Here is a 17732-nt window from a genome sequence, read left to right on the forward strand (position 1 = left end):
ATTTGGCGATTTGGGCCGATTCCCAATTTTAAGAGCATCTGGAAGCTTTTGGTTCCGTATGCTGACTGGCCTCCATAATCCCTTCACTGCTGGTCCCGGATTGGCTTGTGACTCTGTCTAAAGGATGCATATTTCCAATCATGATTTGACAAAGCTATTGGAAGTGTGTTCCATTTGTGGTGGCTGGGCACCATTTCCAGTACAGGGTGCTCTCATTTGGCCTTTCCACAGCACCTAGGGGTATTGGCAAAATGCCTGTCTGTGGTGATAGCACATCTGAGGAATCAGGGTATTTTTGTTTACCTTTACCTGGACAGTTGACTATAGACTTGGCTGCTGTGCGCCTATTGAGCCACATAATCGCCACAAGCAGTTTTTAATTTAGACCTAAGATTTTTCCTCAACCTCCCAAAGACTATCCTCTGTCTTACACACAGGATTTATTTTACGGGTGCCATACTGGACTCCGTAGAAGGGAGAGCTTTTCTGAGGACCAACTGTTTCATTCTGAAAAATGTCTATCAAAGATTCAAAGTAGCCCTACACGAAGCATAAAGTTCTTCCTGGGTCTCATGGGGGTTTAGGGCAGCCACTACCTACAGGACTCCATTTGACTGTCTGAGAATGAGACCTATTCAGCACTTGATGTCCCAGACCTCAGTTCAAGTCAGAACAGTCTTCAGTGGATCACCATGCCTTGGAATATCATGGTCTTCTAGACTGGTGACCAACCAGGACAAACATGCTCAAGGGTGTGCAGTTCCATTCTCTGGGTCCACCCCAGAGGTTGACTATTGATGCAGCTGGAGTCAGGGGGGACACTTAACAATTTGGGGGTCCTGGTCGTCTTGAAAGAACGTTGCATATCGGCGTACTGGAACGAAGAGCGGTTCATCTGGCTCAGTGTTCTTCATCTGCAAGGGAAGGCTGTGCAGGCAGTAATGGGCGTTACATTGGCAGTGTACTATCTCAGCAAGCAGGGGGTGCTCATTCCACCCCCTTGTGCGCAGAGGTGTTTCTGCCTCAACATTTGTCCTGCAGCCCTACATCTGGCTGGGGAGAACAAATGCAGATTGGCTCAGAGACCTTATCTTCCAGGTGTTTGTGGACCTGTTCACAGCAAGGTTCAACAGTGTCGTCATTTCTTCCGGACCAGGCAGGGACATCTCTCTGTCAGATGCTCTCCTGCTGCACTGGAAGAGGTGTCTGATGTATGCCTTTCTTCTGCTTCCCTTGATGCAGAAGATACGTCAGGACACGGCCAGGATGATCCTCCTTGCACTGGCTTGGCCTCCTTGGCAGTAGTTTACCAATCTCCTTCAGCTATCTGGCAGTGGTGCTGCACCTCCCTCGGTCTCCTGTCCCAAGAGGGGAGCAGGATTTTTCACCTGGACCTGCAATCTGCACTGGTGTTCATCTGTGCAGGACATACTAGTTAACTCTAAAAAACAGTCCACCAGAAATTGCTGCCATCTACAGTGGTCCAGGTTTCAGGCCTGGGTGCAGAGGAAGTCTGATTCTCCTAGATCTGTCTTCATTTCTTGTGTTCTGGAATCCTGAATGTCTTTTGAAAAGAAAAAAAATCGGGGTTGCATGTCTCATCATTTTAAAGGTCCATTTGGCAGCTAACTCCATGTATCCTACTTAGTTGACTGTAGACGGCTGTTTGTTCATGTTTTGGTTAAAAAGTTTGAGATTTATATCAAATGTGTTTTGTTCTGTTAGAGACCCTGCCCTCTTGAGACTTCAATTTGGTTTTGACCACATTGATAAAATCTCTGATCAAACCATTGGCTGAGTGGTTTTTCATCATTTTTAACTATCTCAAGGCACCAGGAGAATGAGTGAGCTGCATGCACTCATAGCTGATCCACCTTTCACAAGGACAAAGTAATCCTTAGACCTGATCCTGTTCTTAGCAAAGGTGACATCAGATTTCTTCCCCCTCCGATTAAATCAGTCAGTTTTATTTTACTTCCACTGCCCACAACCAAGCCCCATTGTAAGGAGAATCTGTCCTCCATACATTGGATGCTAAAAGGGCTCTCGCCTGTTATTTGGACAGAACTAAGTCTTCATAAAACCTCAAGATTGTTTTTGTTTTTCATATGCTAAGAACAACATAGGGTGTACACTTTCTTCCCAGGGGACTGCTGAGTATTACACGCCAGCAAAAGTTCCTGTCCCTGCTTCAATTGCACAGATTCCACTCGCGCTGTGGCTGCTTCCTTCACTCAGCTGAGGCAGGCACCAGTTGCTAAGATCTGCAATCTGGATTTTGGTGCATGCTTCCAGCCAGCACTAGGCTCTGGATTTGGCTGCTAGTGGATGCAGGGTTTGGCGAGGCACTGCTTCAGTCTTTGTTCAGCTAGGACTCTGTTCCCGTCTCCAGGTTAGTTTCAGCAGTACCGGAGTCTTTCCCGTTAGTGGGGAATATGCAGAGTCAGTTGAATTCCAGTTACAGGTAAGTCACCTTCATTTCTCCTGGTCACTGCGTGGGGCTCTGCTCCAGTCTGACGAACGAACTGCTGTTCCCTAGCCTCTGTGGGGAGGGAGACGGGGGGTGAGTGTGGAGATCATGGCTTCAGTGTATCATCTCACCATTCATAAACCATCCTACGCTGAGCACGTGAGAGGAGAACCAACCAAACTATCCTGTGGTTCTTGTTTTTTCAGATGGAGAACAATGGCACCCTGTACTACAAACACGTCCAGTAAGTGCCTCACAGTCTGTCCTGTTGCTTGGACGTAATGGGTCAGCCCTGGCCCCACTAAAGAAGCACATGGGAGCTGTGATGATCCCTAATGGGCTGCACAAGCACCTTCCAAGCTGCCTTGCTTTCATGCTTTTCTCGGTGCCTTGCCTGGAGGGCCAAGCCAGCTTGCTCTATGGGAGCAGGGGCTGATCTGGGCTCTGCCACTGACTTAGCCATGTGGCCTCAGTCTCATCACCTGTAAAATGGGCCTAATACCTGTCTCCTGGTGGGTGGGTTGGGATGACTGTCTCCAGTGTCTGGGGAACATGTGCTGCTCTCTTCTTAGCTGACACCCCCACCCCCCGCCCGAAGTCCCATCAGCCATGGACACAACAGGGCCCGTTTATCTCTGCAGCTCCTGTGATGCTAGAGCAGGATGACCCAGTGCAGCATGGAGATGTTAATGTAATGGCCACATCTCTGATTCCCATCGGATAGTACTCGTGGGGGGGGGGCTCTGTTCTAGGGCACTCAAATCCCATGTGGGTGAGGAAGGGTTAATCCTTCCTAGGTCTCCCTCACTGGCCACTACTTGCTCTGCCAGCTCCTTTGTGTGGAGCACTTGCCACTCTGACCCTGGCTTTCTCCAGCTAGTTGCTTCAGAGGGCAGGGCTCCTGGCCAGGGAGGGTGGGCTTAGCTCCCCCTGGGAGCCACTTGTGTGAGATGAGCTACATCTCTCCCCCCGCCCCTCCCCCCCCAAGCTGCTGCATCCCCTTGGGTGCCTGCGAAAGCAAGACCGGGCACCCAGAGGGTTAGTGGAGAGAAGCGGGGAGGGGGCTCTAGCAGCCAGCTGGCTTTGGGTGCTGCCAGAGCCCTGAGGATTGAGCACCTTGAGCCCGGGGAGGGGGGACACAGACAGTAGCAACCGTCTCACCCCTGCCCCCAGTCATTGTAGAGTGACCGAAACCAGTCTGACCAAAGGCAGCAAACCCCTCCTCCCTGCCCCCCCTCGGGGAAGGGCCAGAGGTGAATTCCCAGGAGTTGGTGGGAGAGGGGGAACGGGGCGGTGGCGGTTCTCCTTCCAGCTCCCTGCAGCTCTGGTGTGTTGCAGGCCCCTGGTGTACACGGTGTCCCTCGTGCTTCCTGCCGCCTACCTCATCGGCCTCTTCTTCACCCTGAAGACTCACTCGCACATCTACGACATTCACATCAGCGACTGCCACAGTAAGTCCCCACCGTGGCCGGCCCAGAGCGCTGGGCTGACCTTTCCTCTGGCCCACTACAGAAAAGACGGGAGAACAGTAGATGGATTCTGTGCTCTCTGCTGTCCAGAGCAGGGGACTGGGAGGCAGGACTCCTGGGTCCTATTCCTGGCCTTGCCGCTGGCTCTGTGCACAAGGCGGGGATGGGACCTGGTATCTGGAACCTGCCCTGCAGTGACATGGAAGTGCCTGAGTAGCACAGTGGGTAGATGCAGGGGCTCTAACCCCCAGACCTGGGTGGCAGACTGGAGACCACTGGGGAGCAACACTGTGTCGACCCAAAGCTTGGGCAGTAATGTCTCCCCCTTCTCTGGAAGGACTAACCCAGGGGAATAATGGGATAGCTGATAGTGTTGATAGGCTGCACCAGTTGAGTGGGGATGGGTAGATGGGGGGCCTGTCCCAATCGCTGAGCCCAGGTCTGTGCCTAGGGGTCTCTCTGCTCACATGCCTCCTTGCTTTCCTCAGTGCCCGGTCACCATCACAGCGCCGTGGTCCACTGGTCCCGCTGCAGGGCCCTGATCATTCTCCTGCTCTCCACCCTGTGCATGTCCGCCTGCGCTGACCTAGCCACGGAGCACATCAGCCCCATCCTCACCAACTCCACCGTGTCTCAGGTAAGGAGCCTTCGGCCTGCCCAGATCCACGGGCCGGTGGTGCTGCAGCCACCCTGCAGGGAACCACAGCGGAGTGGATAAGTAGCCCCGTAAAGCCTGGATTGGAATGCATGGGATAAGCCTAGAACCCAGAGCCACCCTCACACAGAGCAGGCTCTAGGGCCCGATGCCAATCTCACTATGAATGATGTTACTTTGGAATCCAGCCCGATGGCCCCAGGTAAAGGACTTGTCTGGTGCTCAGCTGATGGGCCATGTTATCTTGTTGATGTGGTAGGTGTGGAGTTGAGGCCGCTTAGTGACTGCCAGGAAGAGCCTGGCCTAATACAGGCCTTAACCAGCAAGTTCTCTCTCTGCAGAGAGCGGGACTGTATTGTTTTCAAGCTCCCTTTCCTGAGGTCCCCATGAGGTTCAGTCTCTGCTCACCTGCATTGGCCCCTTGCCTGACAGGCAGGCGATCCTGGGTTGCTGACACCCAAACTTCTGAAGGGGAAGCCTCACTCAGTCACAGGAGAGTTGACCCCATTTAGCCACGTGACTGGGTTTGAATGCGGCTAGTGCACCTAATGCTCTGTGTCGGACTAGGGAGGTTAGTTCATCATAAGAATGGCCAGACTGGGTCAGACCAATAGTCCCTGTAGCCCAGTGTCCGGTCTTCCGACAGTGGCCAGTGCCAGGTGCCCCAGAGGGAATGAACAGAACAGGGAATCATCGAGTGATCCATCTTCTGGCAGTCAGGGGCTTAGGACAGTGGCTCTCAACCAGGGGTACATGTACCCCCAGGGGTACAGCAACTCCTCTAGATCAAAAAAAGAAAAGGAGTACTTGTGGCACCTTAGAGACTAACCAGTTTATTTGAGCATGAGCTTTCGTGAGCTACAGCTCACTTCATCGGATGCATAGCATATTGCATAGCTATGCATGCATAGCAATATGCTATGCATCCGATGAAGTGAGCTGTAGCTCACGAAAGCTCATGCTCAAATAAACTGGTTAGTCTCTAAGGTGCCACAAGTACTCCTTTTCTTTTTTCTTTTTACGAATACAGACTAACACGGCTGTTACTCTGAATCCTCTAGATCAGTGTTTCTTAATCTGGGGGGTCACAACCCCCAGGTGAGTCAAGGGACAGGTTTGGGGGAGGGGGTTGCAGGGGCAGGGCCAGACTTAGGGGGTGGCAAGCTGGGCAGTTGCCTGGGGCCCCACACCACAGAGGGCCCCCATGCTAAGTTACATGCTTCAGCCCCGGGTGGTGGGGCTCTAGCTTCTGCCATGGGTGGCGGGGCAACAGTCGTCTGGAAAGGTGGAGAACCACTGGCTTAGGACACCCAGAGCCTGGGGTTGCATCCCTGCCCATCTTGGCTAGTAGCCATGGAAGATGGGTCCATCAATGGATTATCTAATTCTCTTCAGCCCTGGCGTGGCTGTGGAGGAAGCAGAGCAGTTCGCTAGCTCTGTGATGACTCTCTCTCTTGCTCTCCTTGGCAGTATTTCATTGGGGTGACCGTGCTGGCTATGGTGCCTGAGCTCCCTGAGATAGTCAATGGAATCCAGTTTGCCCTGCAGAACAACCTAAGCTTGAGGTGAGTGAGTCCCCGGAACCCCGCAGGGCTTCTGCAAGAGCTGGCATGAGTTGCCAGAGGCTAGTCCTAGCCCTTGGCTTCAAATAGAGCAAATGAATAGATGCTAATCTCGTCACCATGTTCCCTAGTAGGAAACTCCCTTTAATGCTCTGTTGAGAGGCTGGGACATGTGCCTAATGCTCTAGTTCACCGAGGGGGATGCTCCAAGAGGAGCTGCCCTTGGCTGGAGTTGACCATGGGGACCAATTAATCTGACGCACCAAGCCACTCTCCAGTGTTCAAGCCAGCAGTGGATTTCCATGTGGAGGTGTTGGTAGCTCTCCACTTCTCGCTGTAATAAAGGACTTGGCTTCCAAGGATGGTATCTAGGGGGAAGAGCCATCTGCTCCTTGTCTCGGATTATTTAAGCAGAGAGTCCAGTCTTCCCAGAGCCTTAAATGTCTAAAACGGCCCATTACAAACTCCAGGGTGAAGTATCTCCGATCTCCCCCTCCCTGCTTTTGGAGATGCACTGAGAAGGGCCAGGCTGAAGTATGTTCCAGACCCCAGGGGTGTGTGTTAGTGCACTCTATCTCATACCGGTCCCTTGGTGGGAAGGTTCATAGATACTAAGGTCAGAAGGGACCATTAAGATCATCTAGTCTGACCTCCTGCACAACGCAGGCCACAGAATTTCACCCACCCACTTCTGCGAAAAACCTCTCACCTATGTCTGTGCTATTGAAGTCCTCAAATCGTGGTTTAAAGACTTCAAGGAGCAGAGAATCCTCCAGCAAGTGACCCGTGCCCCATGCTACAGAGAGGCAAAAAACCTCCAGGGTCTCTTCCAATCTGCCCTAGAGGAAAATTCCTTCCCGACCCCAGATATGGCGATCAGCTAAACCCTGAGCATATGGGCAAGATTCACCTGCTGGATACTACAGAAAATTATTTCCTGGGTAACTCCGATCCCACCCCATCTAACATCCCATCACACGCCATTAGGCCTATTTACCATGAATATTTAATTACCAAAACCATGTTATCCCATCATACCATCTCCTTCATAAACTTATCAAGTTTAATCTTAAAGCCAGATCTTTTGCCCCCACTGCTTCCGTTGGAAGGCTATTCCAAAAGTTCACTCCTCTGATGGTTAGAAACCTTCGTCTAATTTCAAGTCTAAACTTCCTGGTGGCCGGTTTATATCCATTTGTTCTTGTGTCCACATTGGTACTGAACTTAAATAATTCCTCTCCCTCTCCGGTATTTATCCCTCTGATATATTTATAGAGAGCAATCCTATCTCCCCTCAACCTTCTTTTAGTTAGGCTAAGCAAGCCAAGCTCCTTGTCTCCTTTCATAAGACAGGTTTTCCATTCCTCGGATCATCCTAGTAGCCCTTCTCTGTACCTGTTCCAGTTTGAATTCATCCTTCTTAAACATGGGAGACCAGAACTGCACACTGTATTCCAGGTGTGGCCTCACCAGGGCCTTGTATAACTGTACTAACACCTCCTTATCCCTACTGGAAATACATCTACTGATGCATCCTGAGACCGCATTGGCTTTTTTCACAGCCATATCACATTGGCGGCTCATAGTCATCCTATGATCAACCAATACTCAAGGTCCTTCTCCTCCTCTGTTACTTCTAATTGATGCATCCCCAGCTTATAACTAAAATTCTTAATCCCTAAATGCATAACGTTACACTTCTCACTATTAAATTTCATCCTATTACTATTACTCCAGTTTACAAGGTCATCCAGATCCTCCTGTATGATATCCCGGTCCTTCTCTAAATTGGCAATACCTCCCAGCTTTGTATCATCTGCAAACTTTATTAGCACACTCCCACTTTTTGTGCCGAGATCATTAATAAAAAGACTAAATAAGATTGTTCCCAAAACTGATCCTTGAACTCCACTGGTAACCTCCCTCCAGCCTGACAGTTCACCTTTCAGTAGGAGCGTTGTAGTCTCCCCTTTAACCAATTCCTTATCCACCTTTCAATTTTCATATTGATCCCCATCTTTTCCAATTAAACTAATAATTCCCCATGTGGCACGGTATCAAACACCTTACTGAAAGCTAGGTAAATTAGATCCACTGCGTCTCCTTTGTCTAAAAAATCTGTTACTTTCTCAAAGAAGGAGATCAGGTTGGTTTGGCACGATCTACCTTTTGTAAAACCATGTTGTATTTTGTCCCATTTACCATTGACTTCAATGTCCTTAACTACTTTCTCCTTCAAATTTTTTTCCAAGACCTTGCACACTACAGATGTCAAACCAACAGGCCTATAGTTACCCGGATCACTTTTTTTCCCTTTCTTAAAAATTGGAGAATTGCTAACATAGTTCCTATCATACGGTACAACCCCTGAGTTTACAGATTCATTAAAAATTCTTGCTAATGGGCTTGCAATTTCGGGTGCCAATTACTTTAATATTCTTGGATGAAGATTATCTGGGCCCCCCGGTTTAGTCCCACTGAGCTGTTTGAGTTTCACTTCTACCTCAGATATGGTAATATCTACCTCCATATCCTCATTCCCATTTGTCATGCTACCATTATCCCTAAGATCCTCTTTAGCCTTATTAAAGACTGAGGCAAAGTATTTGTTTAGATATTGGGCCATGCCTAGATTATCCTTGACCTCCACTCCATCCTCTGTGTTTAGCGGTCCCACTTCTTCTTTCTTTGTTTTCTTCTTATTTATATGGCTATAGAACCTTTTACTAGTGGTTTTAATTCCCTTTGCAAGGTCCAACTCTACTTGACTTTTAGCCTCTCTCACTTTATTCCTATATGTTCTGACCTCAATAAGGTAGCTTTCCTTGCTGATCCCTCCCTTCTTCCACTCCCTGTATGCTTTCTGCTTTTTCTTAATCACCTCTCTGAGATGCTTGCTCACCCAGCTGGGTCTACAACTCCTGCCGATGAATTTTTCCCCCTTTCTTGGGATGCAGGCTTCCGATAGCTTCTGCAGCTTTGATTTAAAGTAATCCCAGGCCTCCTCTACCTTTAGATCCATAAATTCTTCAGTCCAATCCACTTCCCTAACTAATTTCCTTAATTTTGGAAAGTCAGCCCTTTTTTGAAATAAAAAACCCTAGTTGCAGATTTATTTTTGTTAATCTTTCCATTCAGTTTGAACTGAATTAGCTCATGATCACTTGAGCCAAGATTATCCCCTACAACCATTTCTTCTATGAGGTCCTCACTACTCACCAAAACCAAATCTAAAATGGCATCCCCTCTAGTCGGTTCAGCAACTACTTGCTGAAGGAATCCATCAGCTATCGCATCTAGGAACATCTGAGCCCTATTATTATTACTAGCACTCGTCCTCCAGTCTATATCTGGGAAGTTAAAGTCCCCCATGATCACACAGTTTCCATTAGTATTTACTTTATTAAAAACATTAAAAAGGACTCTATCCATACCCAAATTAGATCCTGGGGGTCTATAGCACACCCCAAGCACTATCCCAGGGGAGGATCTAATAGTTTTCTTCCCCAATGTAATTTTTGCCCAGACGGACTCTATCTTATCCATTTCATCGCTTCTTATTTCTTTACATTCTACCTCATCATTGATCTACAATGCTACTCCACCACCTTTACCTTTATTTCGGTCTTTCCTAAACAGCACATACCCTTCAATACCTGTAGTCCAGTCATGACTCCTATTCCACCATGTTTCTGTTATCCCTATAATATCTGGTTTCACTTCCTGCACCAGTAGCTCTAGTTCCTCCATTTTGTTACCTAGGCTCCTCGCATTGGTGTACAAACATCTTAATTTTTGCTGTTTGGCCTCGCTCACATTCTGTACCCGATTGGGCACGGTCATTCTACAGCCAGTATAACCTATTAGACTGATATCTACACTGCCCTTCCTCCTACCCACGGCTGTATCCTCTCTTACTTCGTTTTCTTTCCTCTCAATGCTAAAATCCGGCGTGGAGATTACCTGGACATCTCCCAACCATCTCCCCCAAATTCCTAGTTTAAAGCTCTCTTAAGCAGTTGTGCCAGCCTCCATCCTAGAAGTCTATTTCCTTCCCTACTCAGATGAAGTCCATCCCGAGAGAACTGTCCTCTGTCCATGAATGCCTCCCAGTGGCCATACATCCCAAAGCCCTCCTTATAGCACCACTGCCTAAGTCATCTGTTGATAGTCATAATCTTGTCGCACCTTTGTTGCCCTTCTCTAGGAACAGGCAGAATCCCACTAAAGATCACCTGAGCCTCGATTTCCTTAAGTGTCTTCCCCAGCCTAGCATAGTCTCCCTTAATACTTTCCAGCAAGAATCTAGCCGTATCATTTGTTCCCACATGAAGGATAATTAGGGGATTCTTTCCTGCTCCCTTTAGGATCCTTTTCAACCTCAGGTCTACATCCCGTATCTTAGCACCTGGAAGACAGCACACCCTTCTATTCTCTGGATCAGCTCTGGTTACAGGCCTGTCTGTTCTTCTCAGTAAAGAGTTCCCAATCACATAGACCTGCCTTTTCCTGGTGACAGTGCTATTCTCTAGGCTATCCCCTGTTCCCTCTGGCTGCAAGTTCTTTCCATTCCTATTCTCCCTTGTAATCCTCTTCAACCCATCCTGTATCCTCCTGGGGCTCATATTTGGTGTAGTCTCCATTGACTCTTCCCCTTTTCCTATAGGACTAGCTGCTCTTTTCTTCTTCCGTGCCCTTCCACCTTCAGCGACTACCAGCTGATCCCCTTCTTCATTTTCCAACTCTGCAAACCTGTTCTTGAGCTCTATTTCTCCTTCACTAGCCTGTCTTTTCCTCTGCTTGGTGGTGCTGAGCATACCAGAGTCCGCAGGGCAGGACTGACCTGGCCTGCAGCCCATGTTGGAAACGGATCCCAAAAAATCCTTTTTCCTAATGAAATCGAACATGGCCCTCCTGCACAGCTGAGGGGTACACAGTGCTGCCCCTTCCTGAAAGCCGGGTCCCCTCAAACATGTGACCGGTGCTACTGCGTGCAGGAAAAGAGTGCAGTATATTGAAATGGGGCCTCGTATTCCCCGCTGGAGCTCTAGATGCTGTGTTAGAAGCCTCGAGTGCAGGTTAATTTATGGTGTGTCTGCTCCTCCTCCCTAGTATTGAGATTGGGAGCTGTATTGCTGTCCAGGTCTGCATGCTTCAGATACCCATCCTGGTGCTCTTCACAATCTTCTACGTAAGTAATGGAGCTGGAGCCAGACTTCATGGTTACTATGGCTTTCTCACTTGGCTTGTGGACACTGGGGCTTTGGGGAAGGAGGAAGCGCCCGTGGTTGCAGGGGTTCATGACGGTTGCACACCTAAGAATGTCACTCAAATAGGAACATCGTGCTGGTGTTGGCGAAAGGTACTGGAGAAATGGTGCCACTGAGCTACGCTATCCTTAAAGCAGGAATGGTGGAGGCAATTGCAAGGCAGGGTTCCCCGCACCAGCATCTCTGATTTTTGGAGAGCCAGTCTCTATTCCCCAGGTTTCCAAGCAGTGGACTGACTGCACAGTCAAATTAACAACTCCCTCACTGTCTCAAACATGCTCATTAGATTTTTAAGGGGGAGCAGATGGGACAGGTGAGATTATTGCTAATGTGTGTGAACCAGAGTGACGAAAACCAGTCCTCCCGCTGTCCCCCAGGGACTGAGAACGTGGCAGGCTAATACATTTTTATCCTGATCATTGACTTGAAAATACTAAGGTGCTTGTGACTGTTTTTTTGCACTATGTGCATAGCTTGTTTGTCCACACTGCTGCAGGTAGAGTATATTGCAGTGGGTGGAAAACAGTCTTTCAAGAGTCTCTGGGTAAGGAATTGGGACTGTCTAAATGGGCAGAACAAACTTTCTGAATTGACTTTGACTGTCCATGCAGGGCATAACCATGGCTGACTTACCAAGGGTTTAAAAACTGCTCTCTACCTTTCCACAGCCTACAGGTTTCATACTTGTCTTCAGTGACCTCCATGTCTATTCCAGCATGTTCAGCGTGGTCCTCATGAACTACATCTTCATGGATGGCAAGTGTGACTACTTCCAAGGTAACTGTCCATGTGGGCCAGTCTTCTCCTCCCATGAGAATTTTAATCCTATCCAACTCCTCCCATAGCCGCTTACAAACATTCCCACGCTTCCTGAGCAATCTCATTCAGGAACAGGGATTGACCGTGTAAAAGGGGCATCCCTGTGTCCCATGTCTGTCTCTGACTCCAGATCTGATTGCTCTAAGGTTAAAAGGCTTAACTGCAATCCCACTCTTGGAGTAGAGAGGCCCTTCCCTTCGTACTAATCTCCCCAGTAGGAACTTCAGACCATCTGATCATTCATGATGTGGTGTTGGGTTTCCACAGTTAACTGGCTCAGTAACTGGAACTTAAATCTGCTGCCCCAGGCGTGGATTCTTCTAACTGGTAGATGACTCAATTCCCACAGGAAGCAGCTCCAAAGAAGGTTTTGTCATAACGTGCTGTTACCTGGCACTCAAATGTTGGCTTAAACTGTCCCTTAACTTGGAGATACAGTGTAGTTTCACATCCTGGAGCACTTGTCCCAGTGTGAACTTCCAGATTCTGTCCGGAGCAGACTGGCAGCTGTTCCACCTAGTACAAAATCCACCTTCCCAAATCTTGTTCACTGAGTGTGTGATTCCAGCCCTCTAGTTCCTAACCATGGCGGTTCTCGCTCCCCCAGGTACAGTGCTGGTGATGGTCTACTTCATCCTCCTAGCTGTGTATTTCTTTGCTCCTTCCCCTGCTGGCTGCTGAGGCCTGACTCCATGGACCTTGTGTTCTTCTCTTGGGAGAAGACTTCCCCCTCGCACCCCCCAGGGCAGCTTCTGTTAACAAATGTTGAGTGTTTCTCAGGGACTCGGCTGGTCTGGTTTTACTCTAAAACCATTAGTTGCATGAAGCTAAAGAACCTGCCACCGGAGTTTGTTTTTTCCTTCAACAGCTGTTTTAAAAGATGGGATGGAATTGGGAATTGCTAACCACTGGAAAAGGGTGGGGGTGGGGGTGGTAGTCTGGTCACGCCTTCTTAACCGAAGAAGAAGCCTTAATGCCAGAATGCTTCCTTGTGTACCAAAGTACAGCTCAGTCTGGGATTGTGGCTAGAGGGAAATCTGTTGGCAAAGGCTTCTGAGGAACAGAAGAGTCCTCTTTAGACTCTGAAGGATGCACTGTTCTCTTGCTGCTGGGAAAGTGGTGCCCTCTCCAAGGTGCTGTCTTGAAACAGACCTATCCTGGGAGGACAGGAGAGGACTCTTTTTCAGAATGCTACCTGCTTGTCATACACATGGCAGCCTCTAACACTGGCCTGTAGAAATAACACAGGTGGGTTTTGCTGTAACTTGAAATGAATCCTGTTTTTTTTTTTTTTCCCAACTGTTCTGATTAAAGCAGTTTTTGTACAAGCTGGATCTGGTCCTGTATCTAAAGGGACAAACAAGGGTCTCTGCAGGCAGCCACATGCAGGGATGTGGGGGATTGTAGTTGACTGACCTATCTGGTTTCTTCACACCACTAACTTACTCAGGGACAATATAGGTTTTTAGGCCTGATGATCAGTCTCCATGTAGCACGACCCATGTGAGGTGGTAGAAGCCAACTGTTAAGAGACCCTTTCCTTGGAGTAAACATCCTGCCATCACTCAGACTCCGAGCAGAGGACAGAGGCCATCTTCTGCCTCTGTTAGTACAGACCAGAAGGCAGAATGGTCTAGAAGAGATGCTTCTGTCAGGTGAGTTCTTGTTAAACTTTGCTGCTGGAGCCAATTGGCCAATCTGCTGCTCCCTAGTCTGGGCTTCTGGGTGAGAAGCCATTTCTTAAATCTCCCTCCCCGCTCTAGAGGGGTGGTTATAGCCTGTGCCCCAGCTGCAGCACTACTGCTGGGGCAGAGCGGTCTTGCACTGGCACTAGATCTGTGTGCTAGGGGTGTAAATAAGCCAGCTGCGGATGTAGCACTCAGCCTTTTAGTATCTTTTCTTAGGTTTTAAGAGCATGGTTGATACGAGTTGCTCCCTTTATATTTCAAAACCATGTGTGCCGCAACTTAAAGCCTGGGTTGCTTTAAATCCGACAAACCCTGATTTCCACTGTGCCTAAAGACCTTGCGGGGGAGATTCTATCCCTACCTCTGCCACCGTGTTCCTATAGGATGCTAGACTGTGACACTGAACAGGAGCGGCTGGGGCTAGACTGCCACGTGCCCTGAGCGTTCAGGGCAAGTGAAGCTGGGCTTTGGCCATACTGCACTAAATATGCTGCAATGTCTGGCTCTAGGTGTCTCCAGGGGGGTGCCTGTAGTTAATGGACCCTTGACAATTTTGGCCTTCATGTGTCTGGGTCTTATTTCGCTAGCTTTCACAGGTGCCTAATACCAGCTCCCTGGGCTAAGGTGGAGCTAATGTTGGAAGCATTGACAGTGGTGTCAGAATGCTCCAGCAATCTCAGTAAGGAAATTAGTCAGTGCAGTAAATAAGTCTTGGGACCACCCACTGAATGAGACAAAAAAGTACTCCAGAAGGTGAGGCTCCAGCCCAGAACAATCCATGCCTGGGCACCTGGGGCCTGAGCTAAGCACAAGTACCCAAAGCTTCCTTCTCTGGGATACCTGACTTTACATCCCAAACTGCACCTTAAAAGGATTTATTTCCCAACTGGGTTCCCCTGGAGTACCTGAAAAATTCAGATTGCCCTTCTCTCTCCCACCCCCCCGATCATCAGCACGGTTTGTACAGGGCTTTACCTGCACAACACACACTTACTAACCCTTCCACTACTAGTAAGGGTTAGTAACAGGAACAGGCTCACTTCCTACGGATCAGCCACAAGAAGGGGATGATGGTTGGACAGTAAGGTGGAGACTTTGATGTTCTATAAAGAGTGATCTAATTACTACAGCAGGCTTGTGCCTCTAGCTCTCTTCCTTCCCCTACTGCCCACAGGCTACTGCCTCCATGTTGTGGGGCCCCTTTAAGGAGAGAATTGGAAGTACAGACCAGCAAATAAAAACCACTCCACTCCACCTCCTCTCAGCTGTTGCCTTAAAAAAACCAACCAGGGGTGTGGATTTAGCATTTCACTGAATGTGAGTTCTGGGCTTGACTGAGAATGAGCAAGGTAACACTTGGGGCAAATATCTCCTACCCACAAACCAACAGAGGCTTTGCCTTCCCTCTTCCAAAGCTGTTAGCAAGTCGTCTGTTCTCTTAGAGAACAAGAGACTTGCTATCTGCCAAGAAACTGCATCTCCATCCCAAGGCCTCCTTTCTTCCCGGGCCAAGGACTTTTGTTAAAGACCCTATAGAGAGAGAGCTAGGGGATCATTCAGTGGCAGCCAGCAGTTTCCTAGTACAACCTCCAGAACTAAGTTTGGTTGCAATAAAGCAGATTCCCTACTTCTGCAATCCATAAAGTTCGTGTCAAATGGTGTCTCTTCTGTTGCTGCTCTGGGCAGGGGGGTTAAAGACCCAAGGCACCCCTGCAGCTGTCAGGCTTGCAGGCATTCTGCTTGATAGGTGATCATTAGTGGTACTGCAGCTTGGGCAGCAGTATTGGGGGAGTGCCCTGGAGGGCTCCCTGCATGAGTGGAACTGGACTTGCAGCAATTTCATTCCAAGTTGGACTGGTGCAGTGGCCCAGCACAGGCTACAAGCATGGAGTAAGTGCATGCACAGAAGTGCTGGCATGGCTTGTGGACTAATGCACCAGTACGTGCCTGGAAATCTAGGGCCAGCTAGTTTAATGTTAACTGCATTGGCTACTCAAGCAAATGCTTCAGTGACACCATCGCTATAATAAGACTGGAAGGGACCTCGAGAGGTCATCTAGTCCAGTCCCCTGCACTCATGGTAGGACTATTCTCTCAACCAGCCCTGACAGGTTTTTGTCTAACCTGCTCTTAATCTCCAGTGATGGAAATTCCACAACCGCTGTAGGCAATTTATCCCAGTGCTTAACCACCCTGACAGGAAGTTTTTCCTAATGTCCAACCTAAACCCCACTTGCTGGAATTTAAGCCCACTGCTGCTTGTCCTATCCTCAGAGGTTAAGAATTTTTCTTCCTCCTCCTTGTAACAACCTTATGTACTTATGTCTCCTCTGTCTTCTCTTCTGCTGACTAAACAAACCAGACTTTTCAATCTTCCCTCATAGGTCATGTTTTCTAGACCTTTAATCATTTTTGTTGCTCTTCCCTGAACTTCCTCCAATTTGTCCACATCTTTCCTGAAATGTGGCACCTAGAACTGGACATGATACTCCAGTTGAGGCCTAATCAGCAGAGTAGAGTGGAAAAAATACTTCTCATCTTACAACTCTCCTGCTAATATATCTCAATGTTTGCTGCTTTTTTTTTTTTTTTTTTTTTTTTTGCCAGTGTTACATGGTTGTCTCATTTAGCTTGTGATCCACTATGATCACATCCCTTCCTGCAGTACTCCTTCCTAAGCAGTCATTTCCCATTTTGTATGTGTGCAATTGGTTGCTCTTTCCTAAGTAGAGTACTTTGCATTTGTCCTTATTGAATTTCATCCTATTTACTTCAGACCGTTTCTCCAGTTTGCCCAGATCATTCTGAATTTTAATCCGATCCTCCAAATCGCTTGCAACCACTTCCAGCTTGACATTGTCCACAAACTTTATACATGTACTCTCTATGCCATTTTCTAATCATTGATGAAGATATTGAACAGAACCAGACCCAGAACTGATCCCTGCAGGACCCCATTCATTATGCCTTTCCATCATGACTGCGTACCACTAATAACTACTCTCTGGGAACAAGAGTTCGGCCCTAGTAGCTTCTAGATCTCAGCAAGGGTGAGGCATGGACTCAGGCCTAAGATTTAAAGACAAAAACTCCCCTCCCAATTCCGCTTTGACACATACAGGGACAATACCTACTTCACAGGAGCATTCAGAGGGTTGGTTGCAAGGGACAGTGAAAGTAGAAAAGCTATTAATGCAATAGCCCTGAAAGATTTTTTTTTTTAAAGGATATTAGCAGATGCAGATACTAGCATGGAAGACAATGGGATGGAGCAAGAATGCATCAGGACTGATCGCTGAGGTTCAAACTAGAAGCAACTTTCAACAGTGCAGAATTATTTATAATCTTGCAACACTAGCTTCTGTGCTAAATCTGCACTGGATGCTAGTAGCATCCTTAATGAAAGGACGATACCAGGAGGGCTGGGGCCACTATGGACAGGCAGTGGAGTCTCATGCTAAGCTTTCAACCAACGTGGGAAGCTAAACTTTGGGGTATAGGAAGCAGCTTTGAGCACTACCTTTGAGTAACACACTTTAGCCCTACTCCTAAGAGCTGTCTGCTTAGCTCCTGAGATGATAAAGTGCTATAAAGCACAAAGTCCCTCAGTAAGAAATGGGTTTAGAATCTACCCCTTCTCCCTCAACACTGCAACAACGTGTCCATTGCTGTGAAGCGATTGAGTTGAATGCTGCAAGCTTTGCTGTTTGTATTGGCTCTGTCTCTACCCTGGCCAACAGAAGAGGAAAAGGAGAGGTGAAGGGACACAGCATGTGATTTGGACAGAGGTTTTTTATTG

At 48.2% G+C, this 17732-nt stretch overlaps 1 protein-coding gene across 2 annotated transcripts in view; it reads left to right on the forward strand.

The window, feature by feature from the left end:
• Positions 1-13509, forward strand: part of LOC141980948 (uncharacterized) — a 44579-nt gene extending 31070 nt beyond the window's left edge. The window contains exons 14-20 of one of the 2 annotated variants that reach the window (XM_074942729.1): positions 2677-2714; positions 3809-3921; positions 4428-4576; positions 6065-6159; positions 11269-11347; positions 12095-12203; positions 12853-13509. In XM_074942729.1, the coding sequence (XP_074798830.1) occupies positions 2677-2714; positions 3809-3921; positions 4428-4576; positions 6065-6159; positions 11269-11347; positions 12095-12203; positions 12853-12926 (657 nt within the window). In that variant the 3' untranslated portion in view covers positions 12927-13509. The remainder of the gene's footprint in view (positions 1-2676; positions 2715-3808; positions 3922-4427; positions 4577-6064; positions 6160-11268; positions 11348-12094; positions 12204-12852) is intronic. The other variant, XM_074942730.1, reaches the window with a different exon arrangement.
• Positions 13510-17732: the final 4223 nt, after the last annotated feature.

This window comes from Natator depressus, chromosome 1 (genome assembly GCF_965152275.1).
Source record: "Natator depressus isolate rNatDep1 chromosome 1, rNatDep2.hap1, whole genome shotgun sequence".
Taxonomy (NCBI): Eukaryota; Metazoa; Chordata; order Testudines; family Cheloniidae; genus Natator; species Natator depressus.